This window comes from Fistularia commersonii, chromosome 1 (genome assembly GCF_037954325.1).
Source record: "Fistularia commersonii isolate RoL2024-O1a breed Wild chromosome 1, RoL_Fcom_v1.0, whole genome shotgun sequence".
Classification (NCBI taxonomy): Eukaryota; Metazoa; Chordata; class Actinopteri; order Syngnathiformes; family Fistulariidae; genus Fistularia; species Fistularia commersonii.
In genome coordinates, this window is record NC_141284.1 from 15,756,700 (window position 1) to 15,775,912 (window position 19,213).

Consider the following 19,213-nt stretch of genomic DNA (forward strand, 5'->3'; position numbering starts at 1 on the left):
CTCCTGTTCTTACTGATGTCACAGAGGGACAATGAAATGTCTGCTCTAATTACTTTATGTAAAGAATTTTGTGAGGAATCCGTAAGAAGATGAGACACAAAACATGTCATTTATTTCGATTTTTGATTCATCCTGAATGCCTTACTGTTTAATATACAATGTAGTGAGGGAAAGACCAAAGAGTAGATTTATGGACATAGTGAGAGAGGAGGATACAGTGAATAGGGTTAGATGGAGAAGGTCGATTCGTTGTGGCGAACCCTGAAGGGAAAAGCCGAAAGGAGAAAAATAAGTAGTGTTTTGATCATTGAGTTTTCTGACTATTTTTTTTACTCATTTTATTCCCAAGTCCAGATATTTGTCACTGAACGCAGGTAAACTTACCTTATGTTGCTCCTGTCGCTGCTGGTTTCTATGTGGGGGAGAATCTGGAACGAGCAGGAGAACAGTCCCCTCCCCTGGAGCCTGGCACACTAATCATAAGGTCTATTTTTCATTTATCAAACACTCAGGATTCACCTCCGGAAAACAAACTCACATACACCTCCTACTCTGTGGTCAGGGTACACCTGTTTCATACTAATAACGTTCTAGTTTCTAATCCAGTTTAGGATTAGAAGGATGAGGGACTTCAATAAATTGAAGTGAGTGTGTGACATAAAAGCCTCAGAACAATACTTTTGTATTGTTATGTTCTTTTGTACATGTAGTTCCTTCTTTAAAAGTTAAATTTTAGGTAATGGGGATCAGATGGTGGCGTGGTCATTTTGGGTCTGGTTGGATTCCCAAGTTAGCCTTTGGAAGTGTTGTTAAGCAAGATGCTGAGACATGTTGGGTCAATCCATAGGATCACTACTTTCCACAAGGGATTAATAAAGACAGCATTAATAAAGACATATATATATTCTATAATTGATCCAAGTATAAATGAGATGAATTCAACACTTGATGTTTCGTAAGAACAATTTTAAATCAAGACTCAAACATAATGTCACCCTCTTATAACAATCGCTTGAGTCATTTTTTTACTAAAATGTTTTTTTTGCCTAAATCATCTCCTCATAATGCTGACTACCACTGGCAAAATTGCCTACATCCTCAGTTGAACAGATTGTGCCATTCTACCCCTTTAGTAGAAATTGCCTATGTCAAGAATGTGTCAAATGGTTCAGTTTTTTGTGTTTCCTGAAAAGTATGAAAAAATGACTTAAGCTCTTATTTTAAGAGGGCGACGATAATTTTCTTATATTTCAGAGTTTGAAAACTGTCATCACCCTCTTTCATTTCACACCCTGACAACACCGTCAGAGTGATATCTCCTCCCATACTTGGAGGAGATATCACCCATACTTACTTGGAGTTTGGTTCCTAAAATTCTGCTCAAAGTGAGACGTCTTTTGTTTCTATGACGCAGCTACGTCACCGTGCTGCCACGTCATCAGTGGCTCCGTCACCAACAACATCCAACATGGCGGCGTCTGTACGGGAGAAGCAGGCAGGTCCGTCGAACTCACTTTTTTCCCTCGGTTTTCTCTGGTTTACGGTCGGCTCTCGGCACTACCGGGTCTTCGGCTGTCTACACGTCCGCCGCTGTGACGGGACGTGTTTGTTCAGGGCTCCCGCGGCTCGAACCGGCCGCCGCCCTCCCGTCCCTTTCCCCGGCGAGCGGCTCCAACACAGCGGCTCCGCGGGACCGTGGAAACGGTTCACGTTGATTGTGAACGATGGAAACCGTGAAATGACGACGTTCAGCTTAAGACTTAAAAGCTCTATTTGTCCATGAAGTTCCGGTTTCCCCGGCTGAGCTAACCGGATGCCAACGGCCTGGAACTCCTCAGGAGCCCAGTCTCCAATTCACAGATCGGTGGATAATCTGATGATCAGCTGATCAGTGACTGAGATATCGATCTGTTCTCATATTAGTTTTGGCAGTTGTAATTCACAGTATCAGGCGGCGATCGCAGTATTTGTACTCATACAAATATTTCCTCTTATTTTGATATCGTCTCACAAATTATTCAAAAATTTTGGAGGAACTGTGTCGTCTTTCAATTCATGTTATATCTAGTAGAGTAAATATCGACTGACTCACTGACCAATCAATCAATCCATCGGAAATTGATACAATTATAAAATTTATGTTTAAAAAAATTGCTTTCTTTTTTAGGAAAAGCTGATGTGAAATACATACAGACACACACGAGCATGCAATGTTCACACATAGGTTTATTGGGTCAAAATAAAGGGTCCCATCATGGCATCATTGACACAAAACGTCCCTTTTTAAAAGGGGTAAAAGCAAAGACAAAGAAGGCAATTCATTTACTCATGAAATTATAGTCTGATTAACAAGTAATCTCTGGCAGGAATGTCATCTCCTATCAAGATGTTCAGGTCTGTGTGTGTGTGTGTGTGCGTGTGTGTGTGTGTGCGTGTCTGTGTGTGTGTGCGTGTGTGTTTCAGTCGCTCTGAGGCGTATGCTGAATTTCAATGCTCCTCCTCTGAAGAACTCAGCTGCTGAACCAGTATGGAAGGTAACATGCACACGGATCGATTAATTTCAACGTGGAAACTGTCATTAAGATGTCACATAATTGTAAATGATAATTAATTCACTGATCAAAAGAACAGGACAGGTCCAAAACAGGTGGATGCAGTTTGGTGGATCCTCCAGTAGGGGCGCAGCTCCCACCCCTAACCTCTGTTTTTGTTGATCTGAAGGTATTGATTTACGATCGCTTTGGTCAGGACATCATCTCCCCCCTGCTGTCAGTCAAGGAGCTGAGGGACATGGGCATCACACTGCACCTGTGAGACACTAACACACACACACACACACACACACACACACACACACACACACACACACACACACACATACAGGTGCAGGCTTTACCTCTTCCCACCTGACCTGTGTGTGTGTGTGTGTGTGTGTGTGTGTGTGTGTGTGTGTGTGTGTGTGTGTGTGTGTGTGTGTGCGCGCGCGCGCGTGTTTGTGTGTGTGCGTGCGCGTGCCAGGCTGCTTCACTCGGACAGAGATCCAATCCCCGATGTTCCAGCCATCTACTTCATAATGCCCACAGAGGAGAACATTGACCGGATCTGTCAGGTGAGGTTCCCTCTTTTATCTGGAGACAGTGATATTATCAGGTTCTGCTTTTGCTGCTGGGGTCAAAGGTCACAGCAGTTGTTATGTAAATGGTTTGCTCTTCAATTAATTTTTGGAAATCTTCTCAGAGCCATTTTTTTTTGTTTGTGTGTGTATGCTTACATTCGCAGGACCTGCGGAATCAGCTGTACGAGTCTTATTACCTGAACTTTATCTCAGCCATCAGCCGTAGTAAACTGGAGGACATTGCCAGTGCTGCTCTTGCCGCCAACGCTGTCAGCCAAGTCACCAAGGTTACCATGGTTACAGTTCTCACGTGATTCCCAGAGGTCACACTACCCACTTGATCCCAAGTTACTGATCAAGACTTAAGACCTACTTCTGGATCTTTAGCCAAAAGTGAACTTAAGCTCCCAGAATACATTTAGTCAGAAACACCAATCCTAGCGCTCCAACTTCGTCACATGATCAACAGAAATGTAAGTCAACAGTTGTGAACTCAAATGGTTCATAACTGTTGAGAAAGAAACACTCTTTTATTAACTCTATGTTACTAAGGAAATACAAAAAAATTGAGAGGATGAGTATTCTTAAAATCCTAGAAACCCAAAACTGATGATAAATCTAAATATAGTCAACCAATAAAGGTAAAATTTGAAAGATCATACAAGAATCTATCGAATTAACTGTAAGACTATTTAACTTCATTTTAGCAACATTCAGTGTGTATTTGTGTTTTTTAGGTATATGATCAGTACCTGAACTTCATCACTCTCGAGGACGACATGTTCATCCTCTGTCACCAGAACAAGGAGCTTATCTCCTACCATGGTAACATACACTCCAACACACACTTGTGGGATCACCATGATGAAGGGCCAGTGTGTGTCGGCTAACTGTGTGTGTGTGTTTGTGTTGTGGAGCCATAAACAGAGGGGACATCCAGGACACAGACATGGAGGCCATCATGGACACCATTGTCGACAGCCTCTTTTGCTTCTTTGTCACTCTCGGTCAGTCTGCCTTCATCCACTGCCTCCGCTTGAAGTGTGTGTATAAAGTTTGCATGGATGACAATGTATATTGTGTTCTGTTGCAGGCGCAGTTCCCATAATCCGCTGTAATCGTGGAAATGCAGCAGAGATGGTTGCTGTGGTGAGTTCACTTCCATGAATTCTGTCAAAGTGTCAGTTTTACCTTATCAAGTCAGTCACCATGGAGGCTTTAACTTCATATATAATACCTAATTGATTGTGTGTGTTTATGTCGGTTACAGAAGCTAGATAAGAAATTGCGTGAGAACCTACGTGATGCCAGAAACAGCCTCTTCACCGGAGACAACATGGCCGCTGGACAGTTCAGGTAGAAACTGACTCAGCTTCCTAGGATGCTTTGCTCTTTGTGACATGCAGGACTGATGTTTATGATCCTGAACTGAACTCTGTCCCTCTCTCCTGTTTTCCATCTCTTTCCTTCACTCTTTTCACTTACTGTTTTTGTCCTAATTTACTACCTTAATAACTGGTTTCTATTTGCCTATTCTCCCCTCTGTCCTCTCACTTACTCCTCCTTTTCCTCCTCTCTCCTCCCCTCTAGCTTCCAGAGGCCCCTCTTTGTTCTGGCGGATCGAAATGTGGACATGGCCACGCCCCTCCACCACACCTGGACCTATCAGGCATTGATCCATGATGTTTTGGTGAGCTGTCAGACACACACACACACAAAACAGACTTTGTTTAACAAGTAAACTATAAGTACAGCTTTTATTCTCTTTGATGTTAATAGCATTCCGGTTTATTGTCGGTTCTTTTTTTCACTTTGAATTTTCCCTTCAGGGGTCGCCACAAAGAATCAACCTTCTCCATCTAACCCTATTCTCTGTATCCTCCTCTCTCACACCAACTACCTTCACATCATCTCTCACTTCATTCATAAAGCTACTCTTACCTGGCAGCTCCAATTCCAGCATCCGTCTACCAGTATATTTACTATCCCTCCTCTGTAAATGACCGAACCATCTCAGTCTGGCTTCTCTTACTTTCTCTCCAAAACATCTAATATATGCTGTCCCTCTAGTCCCTGATCCTACCCATCCATGTCACTCTGAAAGAGAAACTCAACATTTTTATATCTGCGACCTCCAGCTCTGCCTCCTGTCCTTTGTTATTATCACTGTTTCTAAACCATACAACATCAGTGGTCTCACCACTGTCTTGTATACCTTTCCTTTCATTCTTGCTGATAGTCTTCTATTGAATAGTACCCCTGACACTTTCCTCCACCCATTCCAACCTGCTTTAACCCATTTCTTTACCTGCTTTCCACATGCTCCATTGCTCTGGACGAAGTACTTGAAATCCTCCAACTTCTTGATCTTGGAGGATTTCAAGTACTCAGGGTCAACAGTCCAGAGCAACAGAGTGAAAAGTCATGTATTTTTCATTTTGACCAGAAACCACTTCAGTTGAAGTTCTTGACCAATTATATATAAAGATTAATTATTTTGCTTGTAGTTAGTAAGTTAGTTAGTTAGTTCGTTCTATATCTGCAGTCACAATAGGACACTCCATTGTCTGATTACTTAAAATGCATTACTCTGAATGTTCCTCTTTCCCTTAAATCTCTAATTTAATATATCAAATCAAATGAGAAAGCACAGTTATTATTAGATTGGCTTCAGCTGTTCAAGTTTTGTCAATGTGAATAGAAATGTAACATTTCACTACTATCAGGAGTAAATGTGAAAATAGTTAGAAACAGTTACAAAGGAGGTACAGAGTATCCGTTTTATTGCATTAGTTATATTTAGTAGCCTTGGGGTCAAAGGTCAAGGATGTGACACCCCCCCCCCCCTTCTTTACCACCTGTGTCCTTAGGACTTCCACCTGAACCGGGTGATGATGGAGGAGGGCGCTGGGGTGGAGCCTTCACCTGCTGGCGCCCGTCCGAAGAGAAAGAGCAGGAAGACATATGACCTCACAGGTGCCGACAAGTTCTGGCAGAAACTCAAGGGCAGGTGAGAACAGCGCTTTGATTGGCTGCCAGTGAGCTGCTATTTGTGCACTATGGTATGATTGGCTGTTCTGTAGTCCATTCCCAGAGGTGGCGGAGTCGGTGCAGGAGGAGCTGGACTCCTACCGAGCCCAGGAGGATGAAGTCAAACGGTTGAAGAGCATTATGGTGAGACATTGTGGGTTTTTGGAAATAATTTTAAAAGGAGTTTCTAGGCCTTTTCTGATGATTATTCACTGGGGCATTTTCATGTTTGAGTTTGAAAAACCTGAAGCAGAGGGTCAGTGAGAGCCTGCAATGCCCCCAGGTGCTCCAGACTTCAGCTGACCAGATATTGAGGTTTAGTTATCAATTGTCCTTACAGTCCAACTGTGTATGTGTGTGTGTGTGTGTGTGTGTGCATGCGTGCGTGCTTGTGTGTGTGTGTGATCAGGGTTTAGAGGGAGAGGATGAAGGTGCCATCAGCATGTTGTCAGACAACACAGCCAAACTCACCTCCGCTGTCAGGTAACACAAACACACATACACACACACTAAGTTACTTTGTTTGTGTGTTTATGTCAACACCAAGACATATTATAAGAAACTTAGACCAGCTGGTTTTTGGGGAAAAACAGAAGTCAAGTTATCAGAGTACCTGTAGAATGTTGCCTGACACTTCCACTGGACACCAAGCCCCGCCCACTTAGGCTACGTGCTGTGCATGTGTGTGTATGTAATCTATCACTTGTATCACGATGTGTGCTTTTCTGTGTGTGTAGTTCACTTCCAGAGCTGCTGGAGAAGAAGCGTCTGATAGACCTTCATACCAATGTGGCAACGGCCGTCCTTGACCACATTAAGGTGTGTGTGTGTGTGTGGGGGGGGTTGTGGTAACACACAGTAGGTTATAAAAACCCTCAGTAGCAGAAATATTCCCTCCTGCAATGAAAGTGGATGTTTATAATGTCTGTGACCAATTAAATGAAGACGGGGGCTCAGAGAGTTGTGTGTGTGTGTGTGTGTGTGTGTGTGTGTGTGTGTGTGTGTGTGTGTGTGTGTGTTGGGGGGGCATTACCAGAAGACATGACTTTAAAAAGAGAGTAGAAACAGACTCTTCAAGACAAAAAACAATTGAAACACAAAACAACAGTGCTTGTTTACTGAGACCACAATATGTGCGTGCGTGCGTGCGTGCGTGCGTGCGTGCGTGCGTGCGTGCGTGCGTGCGTGCGTTCCTGCGTGCGTGCTCGTGTGTGAATTTCTCTCCTCAGAGTCGTAAACTGGATGTTTATTTTGAGTATGAAGAGAAACTGATGAGCAAGTCGACCTTGGACAAGTCACTGCTGGACATCATCAGTGACCCCGATGGTACAAACACACCAACACACACACACACACACACACACACACACACACACACACACACACACACGCTGAAGCCCCTTGTGGTCAACAGAAGAAGTACAGGCAGAGACTGGATGAATAACTTAGATCAATACAGAGGATTGGCAATAGAAAAATTTAATCTGAGTTTGATTTATTGTGTGTGTGTGTGTGTGTGTCAGCTGGGACTCCTGAAGACAAGATGAGGTTGTTTCTTATTTTCTACATCACAGCTCAGCAGGCACCCTCTGAGGTAAGACTTCACATTACTCACCTGTCTGACCTTTCACGTTTTGTAATTGGGTTACATGTCTTCTGCTGCTGATCAATATCAGGTCATGTATTTATCATTTTTGATGACTTATGATTGATCATTAGGGATTTCCTTCCCTCCATAATGTTTCGAAAAATGGCTCCATGTCAAGGTTATAACACAATAACAGGGTGGAAGTTTGGGTAGGGAAAGTGGCTGGCTGCAGCTCCAGGCCTGTCAGGTGTCAAAGGAATAATATGAAGAAGAGCTAACGGGAGTGGTGTGAGGGGCCGAAACATGATCTTCATCTTCACCTCCAACAACCACATTCCTCACTCACACATCGATGAGATCCACACATTGTGAAGCCAAGACACATGCACACACACACACACACACACACTGACACACACACATACACACACGGTGACAGACACAGTGAGACTCAGAGGATTCTGAGACTGTTAACTTCCAGGAACCAAAGTCTGAGAAATAAAAACAAAATACAGTGACGCTGACACCACTGGGTTCAAAGGTCAGGGTGGCTTCTGGATGTGTTTACACCTCCCAATGGGAGACTCAATCCAGGGGTTTTCCGTGTGGTGGAGACAATCTCTCTGGAACGCCGGGAGGGAATTTCCTCCAGTTTGTCAGAAAGTTGGAATGGAGTAAAAAGTGAGGAGACAAACAACAACAAGACAGAGCCTGCAGAACTTTCTGGTTCTAACCAAACAGCCTGAGAACCAAGCAAACAAATCATGTTCCAGCATTTTCTCTGAGCAGAACCTTCCTCTCCTGCTCACTGGTTCGTTCCATTTTCATATCTTCGGGGATCAAACAGCATGGAACCTGAAACTTACTGAGAGATCGGTCTGAACCTTCTGTCTGGAGCAGGTCACCACACTGGTGACCAAATTGATGGTCAGGCAGAAGTGGTCAATCGTCTGTTTAGGAACCAGATGTAACCAGAACAACAACTTTATTTACAACAAAGCAGCAACAAAGTGATGTTTGCCAGCAGGTTGAGTTCAGGACAGCTCTTCTGTCAAATGTCAAAGGTTGTATTATTTGTCTTATGAAGAGAATAGTCTCAACCAGGAGCTCTGACTTCACTCTGAAAACAAAGGAAAATTAAAATTCGCTCAAAAATGAAAGATGCTCTCCAGCTGTCCTTGCCGGAAGTTAAACAGCCCAAGTCACGGCCCTCAAAGTAAAATAACAAATAAGTGAATTCATCCGAGGGGCGGGGTTTAGCCTGGATGGGTCAGTTCTCAATCATCCAACCATGCGTCCTCTCATTCCCACCTGCGGACAATTTAGAGTTTTCACTGAACCTACTGAATGTTTTTGGACTGTGGGAGGAAGACAGAACAAACAAAGAACTTGGACCGTTGTTGCTTTGCTAACAGTCGTAACCACAGACACAGTGGGTCATCGTGCATTTATGGAAACCAGTATTATCATCATTGTCTTCACAAAGACTGGAATGAAAGAACATGCTAGAACAAATCAACATTCTAAATAGTGGGTGGAGATGATGGAGGTTGGAACAACAATGAGCATTGTGATGCTTCTCTTTTGAGAGGGAAGTCGTTGAATCCGAAGCTCCGGAAGTTCCTCCCTAAGACACTCGGGAAGCAGAAAGTTCTCGATGCTCCCCAAAGAACAAGGAAGGGACGGGGTTCTGGGGTTTCACCAGAATTCAGTGCAGGTTTCAACTGAAGGACCAGTGGACCTCACCTTCCCGAGAAGGCCAGGTGCCCTCGACACCTCCAATGTTCCGTCATGGAGCTGTGGTCCGTCTGCTGCCCGGATGATTCTGGCAAACCTTTGTCAAACACAACAATACAGAGTTTCATCCATCACTTCCAGAACCGCCAGGGAAAACTCAGCCGGGCCAAACAGGAAGAGCCAGAATTAACCACCAAATGTTGGGCTTGGCGGCTAAATAAATGGGTGGCGTGTGGACGACCCCGGACCAGAAACCACAGGAAGTCCCCCTGCATTGGCGCCAACACAGACACAAAGGAGGGTTTGAGGCCCTTGGATGACAAACTGAACCAGATACAGCTGCAACCTTCACAGCAGAACTTGCCCTGGTTTCTCCAGTTTCAGCTCCTCAAATATGTTTTGGATCGTCAGTTCTGATGACAGGAACTCAGTCACTAAGGCTTCTGGACAAATCGTCCCCCTGACACACACACACATACACACATATTTATTACCTTCTTAATTTATTCTAATATTTATGTTCTTAATAACATTTGTATTTTATTCCCGCCTGAGTCTGAACTGAGCGTCATTGATTCTCCTTCTCGCTGACCTGGTTACGACGTTCTCCGGAAGAAGCTGACTTCAATTCATGAGATACTCAAATTTTTGAGAAAAAAGAAAAAGCTCCTCTGATTGTCATCAAGGAGGTGAAATATTGTAGGTACCTGGATGCTGCTTGCCTGTATGTCCCTCAAACTGCATTGATACACAAAATTAATCCTGTTGCTAAAATAATCCCTCTTGGCGCTGCTCATTTTGTAGGTGTGATATGAATCATTGATCTACCTGAACATTTCACCTGGAAAACGAATGCCGAAATGAAAAACACCTGCCGACTATTCAGTTACTGACACCCAGTGTTTCCATGGCAAGCATTTCTGGAGCCTGTTACAACTTGAGTGGCACGAAACTTAATGTCGATTTATCGGTGTTGTCAATTTTAAATCAGGAAAAAACCCTGTCCTTAAATCTTCTGTTCCAATAGTCCTTGATGGAATTGGAACCAATCAGAACCCTGATTCCCTGATCGGTGTCTTAGTTTGACTGACACATTGACCCTTTGTTTTGAAGGAACCCTTTTCCATCTTCGTCGCCTCGGTTCTCGATCATGTTTCAGTCGGAGACAAACGTAGCCAGTTGATTCTTTTTCTCGACCTCCTTTGTTTTTCTCCTCTCCCGTTTCCTAATTTCCCCTTGCTCTTGTTTCTCCTGTAAAGAAAATAGAAGGAATTTCAGCCCAGAAGCCACAGCGGTGTGTTCAGGTGTTGATCTTGCGGCAAAGGGCCTTAGAACCTTAGCACCTCACTTTAGAGAGTGATGTAATTGACTAGCAGCACACAGACCGTCTCCATCACCCACCATTTTCCGTCTTTAAGTGTCTAGACCTCCAGACCTCCACCATGTCTGAAACCGACCACGCCGGATGCCTAAAATACATTGCAACAAGCTCTGTTTCTATAACATTGGCCATCAGTTAGAGGTCGCCTACTGTAGCCCCCCCTTAATCTGGAAGATTCATCAGCGGTTCCACTCATTTGACCGGGAACATATCATACCTGGTGGCCACAGATTCATCCAAATGTGAGCAACAAATTGCTTGCTGTTTGGCCGCTCATCTGCGTCCACTGGCGGTTTATTTTGGCTTTCTGTTGTGTTTCCAAGCTTCCCGTCCGATGCTCAGAAACCGTATTCGGTTTCTCGAACGTAACATTCTGGCATTGGAATTGGAACAACTAGGATTTTAAGTACAAGAGCAGCCACTTGAAGTCCAACCCCTGGTGGACAGTCATGTGACCCTCAGACCAATCACAGTGCGACTTGAGTTTGACGGATAGACTGTTCCAGGACATTTGTCAGAAGAGGAGCTTCTTCATTGACGCTTCCCTCCTCATCGCCCTGACATCATGGTTCCACGCCCACCCTCCTCTTCCTCCCGTTAATCAGACGTGGTCGTTCTTGAGTCCCAGCGGCGCTAAAACCTTCGACCTCCCTGGATCTTATTCGCTGCTTGGTCTTCACCCTACGCAGGAAGTTTGCATCAGGCGCTTGACTTCCCACCATTGCTTTTCCAGGAACCTGCCGCACTAGATGTCCTGGAGTTAGTTCTCTCACTGAGTTACGGCGGATAGAACCTTGTTCTCCTCTGACACTGTAACACGAACCTGATGGTCACATTACATCAACTGTTTTCAATTTGATTTGTTTTTTTCTACATTGATGTCTCGTATTGACACTTTGGTGGTGGAACATGGAACCTGGACTGATCGTGTTCCGCTTTGACATCTGGTGGGGATGGTTCCATCTCCCGACCATGTTTTTCTTCCTGATTGGTGATTAGACATACACTGAAACAACTAGATGCCATCTTCGTTCTTGCCCAGCGATTGTCAGAGGTGTCCAGAGGTGAGAAAGGGGCACCTCCCTGCCTTGAGTTCTTGTTTTAGAAGAACTTGGCCGCAGAACTATTTTGTTCCTCAAACCACTTAAGAAAAGGCTGATCATTGAACGAATCAACGGGCATCACTTCATGGCAAGGACACAAACCATCAACATGGGGCAGAGCATTGATACAAATATCCCTAATGGCACTACAAACATGGTGTGGAACAATGGGCCCAAAAAAAAAAGATCTGCTTTGACTTGTTTGTTTTGAGAACACTTGCAGAAAAGACCATTTCTGTTGAAGTCCTGATCAAGTAATCTTCTAGGCTCCTTCTCAATGATCCTTCCTAGTTGTTTCTGGGGTTTCAGGTAATTATAAGGTGTCGAACTGAAATATCTCGTGTCTCTTTAGAAGAAAGGTGAATGCATGTTGTTCCATTGTAATTATCATCAACCGACAAAGGAGTTTGTGGTTCCAGCTCGAAGCCCTGAGATGGTCCGCTCGTTGTCTCATCCAATGGTAACACTCTACAGGACCACGTTGGGCTTCAGCGAGTCATGCTGCTAGATTGATCACTAAGTTCATGCTATGATTTCCCTTCGCTGCAGTCAGAGATTGAAGCATCTGTTTTTCTGAAACTCTGAGTTGAGGACATGGATCAGAGGGTTGTGTTTCCAGCCGTGATGAAGATCACAGCCTTGCTAACGCAGGCTCGACTTGATCTAGCGCCCGCCGGTAAATCAAGGGGCCGCTGTCCTCGGGGTGCTTCTGTCTTCACGCAGGGAGACAAACTGCAGCATCGGAACCAGCTTGAGTTCCCCGCCTTAACTCCCAGAGAACTGTTGAAAGGTTCCTCCTGGAAGAATCTTGGCATTTTTAGAAGTTTTCTCTCAATGTGAAACATTTTTTTTTTAGAATAACTGGAAAAAATAATAGGCCGGAGGTTTCCCGAAGTGGTAAATGGAAATAAAAATCAACATATAAGCCAGTAAATCCATAAGACCAGCAAATTATATCCTTGAGTATTACAAACACGTAGTTCAGCAAAATGCCTGAAAGGAAACCATTCAACTTAAAACCCTCAAAAAATGGATGTAAAACCCAATCAATGGCTGACCTTAAAATTGTCTGTCAAACTGAACTATTTTCTGTGTGTCGTCTGAACATTGTCCTTGTGTTTGCAGTCAGACTTGGAGCAGTACAGGAGCGCCCTGAGGGACGCCGGCTGTGACCTTTCACCCCTCAACTACATCAAGCAGTGGAAGTGAGTGGGATAGAACCCCCCCTTAGTACTCCCCCAACTCCCTAGCCTCCCTTTGTATGTTTGATGTTGAATCAACTGATTAAGATGACTTATTCTCCACAGGGCCTTCACCAAGATGGCTGCTACGCCTGCCAACTATGGCAACAGCGGCGTCAAACCCATGGGGTGAGTTCTTTTGCGCTCGCGTGTGAGTGAGTGAGTGAGTGAGTGAAGCTCGGTTGAAATATGGCAGCGAACGATTATACCCTATGGAACTGATGTTTGGCTCTCTTCCCCTGTGGAACGGTTCTGAGAGCAAAGTCCAAGAGGAACCTTCACAAATGACACTGTGGAAAAAGGTCTAAATGTTCCTTCTGTCAGACCCCAGTCTGACCCTGTCCTCCTCTGCCTCCTCCTCCCCCAACCACAGGCTGTTCTCCAGAGTGATGAATACAGGTTCCCAGTTTGTGATGGAGGGCGTGAAGAACCTGGTTCTCAAGCAGCATGTGAGTCCAGCTGGCCTCAGTTACTGTTAGCAACTGGAGTTAAGAGATGTAGCTCTGCTTACATGACAAACACATGCACGCACGCACACACACTGATTATTATTCTACCCACCCCGGAGAGTAACAGTGTTGAAGGGTGATAGTGACAAGAATGACGGTGAGGAGTGTTAGTGATGAAGAGTGCTGATGGTGAAAAGTGATGATGGAGAGTGATCTTGATAGAGAAGCATGATTGTGAAGATTGATGATAATAATGAGTGATAGTTATGGAGAAGGATGGTGAGGAAGAATGACAGAAGAGTAAAACTGATGGATCGAACAGGCGATGTTCAGCTATCAGTTTATTAGTTAATCTCTGTGTTGATCATCTTTAGTTCCATGAGTTATTTATCTTTTGAAGCAAGGACTAGCTTGATGTTTGAACATAATTTCACAGTTGAGAATGTGAGGTTAGAATCCAACATTGTTTAGAGAATGTTAATACTTGCCTTGTTATGACCTCTAGTCCACCCACTATCAACGTGTTTATTTGTGTGTGTGTGTGTGTGTGTGTGTGTGTGTGTCCTTCCAGAACCTCCCAGTGACTCGAATCCTGGACAACCTGATGGAGATGAAGTCTCATCCAGTGAGTCTGCAGAGGCTCAGGAAGTAGACAGTGACCTTGTGTGTGTTTATGTGTGGTCACTGTTTCACCTGGTGTATCATGAATAGAATGTTTATTATCTTATTAAATATACTGAAAAAAAATTAAATAAAGAATTTAACAAAGAAACTGGAAGTTTAAAGAACAGACCAAATAAGAATAATTCATTATAGATAATCTCCGAAAAAAATGAATAAATGAGTGCAGCATAGGACCCTGGTTGGATTCCCACAGCGATCCTCTCTGTGTGGAATTTGCCTGTTCTACACGTGTCTATGCAGTCTTCCTCCGGATCCTCTGGTTTCCTGCTGGGATAAGATCCAGCATCCCTGTAACCATAAATGTAGGATAAGTGATAGATAATGAATAAATTAATGAATGTGTGGAGAATAAGGCTATTTTAAAGAATGGTCGAAGGTTGTTGTGATGTTTTTATGACGTTTCTCTCGCCAGGAAACAGATGACTATCGGTACTTCGATCCCAAGATGCTGCGAGGCAGTGAGAGGTAGGACCATGACCTTGACATCACTGTGGGGTCACAAGGGTCAGTGTCAGAGAAGCTGTAAGGCACCTTATCTTCTCCTCCTCTTCCTCAGCTCCATTCCCAGGAACAAGTATCCATTCCAGGAGGTGAGATGGAAAAAAGCCTCCATTATTTGTTCTACTTGAAAATCAGGTCCACCGTAAGAGAAGTTGTGTGACGTTGCAGCTTCATCGGGTAATCGGTTGCTTTTCAGGCCATTGTGTTTGTGGTCGGAGGGGGAAACTACATCGAGTACCAGAACTTGGTGGACTACGCCAAGGTACTCCAACTTCTATTGCCAGTACTAAGTAGTTCCTGTAGTAGTTCCTGCTGAGTTGCATCCAGTCAAACTCAACAGATGTGTGTGTGCATGTGTGTGTGCGCGCGCATGTGTGTTGTGCATGGGTGTGTTCAGTCCAAACAGGGGAAGAAAGTGGTTTATGGTTGCAGTGAACTCTTCAACGCTGCTCAATTCATCAAACAGGTAAGGATACACACATACACACACACATCACTGCTGTGCATGGCTCTCTTATGAGTGCGTGTGTGTGTTTGCGTATTTATAGCTCGCCCAACTTGGACAGAAGTGACTCCCCCCCCATCATAGATGCTGCCCGTCGCGAAGGAAGACGCCGCCATCATGTGACCTGTGTTTTCTATCAACATCTCACTGTCTCTGCACCAATAAACTGTAAAACGCGTATCAGGCCTGTCAATCAAACCCAGACTCTCCACATCTTCTCACTGGTACCTTTCGATTAAACACGCAGTCCCGGCTATTGATCAAATGTGGAGCTTCTCCTTATGATTTCAGACCTAAAAAATGTTTAGTGTTTTCTCAAAAATGTTGTCAGAAAAGTTTGAGTTTTTATAAAATGAGAAGTAACTTTGAGAGGAGTGTATATATACACACACACACACACACACACACACACACACACACACACACACACACACACACACACACACATCTTCCAGCAGGTTGGAATCTCTGCCTCATTTAACTCTCATTAACTGTTTTTCCTTCAGCCTGGAAAGTTTTTTTTAACCGGACGCCAGCGTGGTATTTCACACACACACACACACACACACACACACACACACACACACACACACACACACACCATCATCATCATTCATCATGCTCGTGGCAGCCTGGCACCACATGGGACTGCTGCACCGCTGCCATGTTCCTGCTGCCGCGCCGTCGCTGCAAAAACAAGGAGATCAATGAGAGGATTAAGTCATCGAGGCATTTTAATCTGCACAGTGTTTGGTAACCAGGCTGGGAAATGAACGTCTGGCCGAAACACTGTAAATCATCCGCATCTCCTTGTAGATTACCCCCCCATTGTCATGACAACCTATTAGGATTATTGCTCTTCACCTGTATTTGCACATCTTTGAAGGGGACCTTCTGGAAAATTCATAAATCCCCTCAGTTCCACCTTGATGATTTTACAGCTGTAATCTCATCATGGGACCTCGATGTGACGTCACGCCGATGTCATCATTGTCAAGGGGGTCAAAGGTGTCTCTCCAGCACTGCGGTGGCGGTACTTCACATTTTGCCAAAAATTTCATTTTGCGAATTGAAAAAGTACTGGGCCAAGAAACCGTTTAAAGATTCAAATCTTTATCGGAATTCCGATCTTCAGTTCTGTCATCAAGAACATGAAAATCTGGCGGTTCCCTCTCAACAACTGAAAGTGAAAAAGCATCACACAGAACCACAAGAACATACAGAAACGCGATCACAACCCGAAGCTGACAGGCGAATTAGCCTGTTTACAAATGGTCGACTCGCTGGAACTGGTTCCGGCCAGCCGTTAGCCATTTTTTCTCTGATTGCCTGGTTCTGCCCAGCTTCCTGCGGTTCCACTTGTTCTCTTCCAGAGAACCTGTCTGGCAGGTGGGAAGACAAATGTCTTCCTTCTGATTGGATCTTCTGTAATCTGGAGACAAAACTGTAGGAAAATCTTGAATGGTCATCATTCAATGTTCTGCAACTATTTTTTTTCTCCAGAACTGCAAGTGAGATTTATTCACAGGTGCGTTTGTGGCGGATTCTCAGATCGTTCTCAGATTTGCAGGGGGAGCCGGCTCCAGAAGTTGCGAGCGGGTCAATAAATCGACTCGGCCCACCGGGACACGATCGCCTGGCGACGGAGAGGAGCGGGAACCTGGAGGTGCTATTCTTCTGAGCGAAATGGATGAAGGTCTGACAACATCGTAAAACACTTATGCAAGTTTGTACCCACCAATGGAACCTTCACACAAAATAATAAACGGAGATACATTGGAAACTTTTTTTTTTTCCAATTCTAATAGTTGTGTGTCTGAAAAGATGATGTTTTCAAAGAGTCAATGAAATTGATCTTGATGCAGAACAGCATACTAGCAGTTTCCCTCTACTCCCACTCTCTGTGCTAAGCTAAGCTAAGCTAACCTGGACATCTCATTAGGGACAATCGGCCTTTGGTCATGGAAAAACTCAAAAAGAGATGTCTTTTGAAAATAGCTGCATTTTAGAATATTTTAGAAGTTTTTAACCTTCCCATAACCACTATCATATTTGTACCCTTTTCTGGAGTTATATTTTTTCCAGATCTGATCCTTGAATCTGTATTTTTATCTGTTGCTGATATTTCCTGAACTTTTTTTGGATCTTTATAGTTAGATTTGCATTTTTCTAGAATCGACCCCATTTTTTGAGCTGATTTTCCAGATGTCTTCATTTTCTGGATGTTTTATTATGATGGTTTTTATATAATTTCTGCTCAGTTGCTCTTAAGGTCCTCAGTAGTTCTCAGAGCTTCCTATGTTTGTCCAGTGAGTTCTAGAACAATCCAGTGAAATCTACCAGCAGGTGATTCTGGGTGTGGAGGCTCCGTCCCCTGTATTTACAGCATCTGATTGGCTCCCACCTCATGAGTGGCTGCTCGTGCAGGATGAGCATTCGGTGGCGACGAGTCGAACAAAGGGCCATTTGTTGGCGGATCAAGTGTCTCCGAGTGATTGGGATCGGGGGAAGACGATATGTCGGGGTTTGACGCGGAGCGTTCCAGCAGCTGGCGAGGGTCGTCTTCTCTGAAAGACGAGCCACTCAGGTTCTCTGTCACAGCATGTCGTCTTTTTCTTCTCCACAAAAGCACCTTTATGAGCAGCGGCGGAACATCCTGGCCTCGGCGTCCGGGTCGGAATGCGTCCAGAACCCACCCAAAACAGAAAACAAGATCTTATCGGTTCGTTTCTCCACCTGTTTGTCGGTTCCCTCCCCGTGCGAGGACACCGGGACAACATGGGCCCAGGAGACAAGAACAGGATGGAAACATTGGCAATTTCTTGGTTCTTTATGGGAAGAATGTGTCTTTTCAAAAGAAAAGTGGAAGAACTTTAAGCATGAGGTGTTCGTCTCTCAAACGTACTGCCGGCACTGAGGAACTTTTATTCTCCGGTTTCATTTTCAATTAAGAAGTAAAACTGAAATGATGTTGTGCTCTCAGGCTTCCGACCAACATTGGTCACATGATGTATAACTTCGCCCCAACAATGGGAACACCGAAAACACGTCGTTGTCAGTGAAAGAGACGAGACTTCAAAACAGATGGCGTTCCGCATGCCTGTGGTGGACCAGGTCTTTCCAGGTTCTCCGTCTTCCTCCCAGACTCAAAAACAGTCAGTAGGTTCAATGAAGACTCCAAACTGTCTGCAGTTGTGAATGAGAATTAATGGTTTGGTGACTGACAGCTGATCTGTCCAGGTGAAGCCCCACCTCTCACCCTGGTGACAGCAATGGGTGGCTCCATCCCCTGAACCTGTGAGCAGAAGGATGAATTCATGAATTTGTTTTGAAACCAAAATATGCTGGTCTGAGACTTTGGGATGTTTTTTTAATAGCCATTTTTTATTTTGTTATTTAAGACGAAAGGTGATAAACACGCGTTCAGGTTGCGTTCGTCTTTAGAGCATCTTCTGAGCATGTTTTTCTTGAGCGCTCTCTCCCTGACGTGGTGCGGTTTGTCGTTCCGTTTTGTTGTTCTTTTGGTTCCAAAGCCAGACGTTCTGCTGATCTTCTGCTGAGATCTGGAAGATTCTGAGTTTCCTTTGTTGATTTGATTCTTTTTTTTTTTTTTTCATTTTGCTCCCAAAATGAGCTGTTGTTTAAAACCTCTGTAAATGCAGATGTTTCTGCTTTAAGTTTCCATGGCAATGCGCCTCATGCAGGGGTTGAGGAACGAATCTTTGCCACCCACTGCGTCATCTTCATCTTCATCTTCCTCCACTATTACTTCTTCTTGGTCCAAATATTTTCTTTTCAGAATAATCTTTTCCATGAAATCCTACATTTCACATATGGTTTATGTTTCCAAGTAAAAAATCTGATGGATCCATTATTGCG

General features: G+C 44.2%; 1 protein-coding gene across 1 annotated transcript; it reads left to right on the forward strand.

Annotated features, from left to right (window-relative positions):
- Positions 1 to 1,418: 1,418 nt before the first annotated feature.
- scfd1 (sec1 family domain containing 1) lies at positions 1,419 to 15,512 on the forward strand. Its single transcript, XM_086151030.1, has 25 exons — positions 1,419 to 1,499; positions 2,464 to 2,534; positions 2,722 to 2,810; positions 3,019 to 3,109; positions 3,280 to 3,402; positions 3,853 to 3,940; positions 4,033 to 4,122; positions 4,209 to 4,264; positions 4,386 to 4,471; positions 4,706 to 4,805; positions 5,986 to 6,125; positions 6,199 to 6,289; positions 6,555 to 6,628; positions 6,883 to 6,964; positions 7,375 to 7,471; positions 7,669 to 7,739; positions 13,080 to 13,159; positions 13,262 to 13,324; positions 13,569 to 13,644; positions 14,216 to 14,269; positions 14,741 to 14,793; positions 14,885 to 14,918; positions 15,026 to 15,091; positions 15,227 to 15,295; positions 15,378 to 15,512. Exons 1-25 carry the CDS (start codon positions 1,469 to 1,471, stop codon positions 15,399 to 15,401), a joined length of 1,899 nt encoding a protein of 632 aa, XP_086007156.1. The 5' UTR covers positions 1,419 to 1,468; the 3' UTR covers positions 15,402 to 15,512.
- Positions 15,513 to 19,213: the final 3,701 nt, after the last annotated feature.

Excerpts from the sequence above, each read along its gene's own strand:
- scfd1 (XM_086151030.1), top strand. The coding sequence starts at position 1,469 with ATGGCGGCGTCTGTACGGGAGAAGCAGGCAG. Across the intron at positions 3,403-3,852 it reads CTGTCAGCCAAGTCACCAAG|GTATATGATCAGTACCTGAA; the intron begins GTTACCATGGTT and ends TGTGTTTTTTAG. Across the intron at positions 7,472-7,668 it reads CATCATCAGTGACCCCGATG|CTGGGACTCCTGAAGACAAG; the intron begins GTACAAACACAC and ends TGTGTGTGTCAG.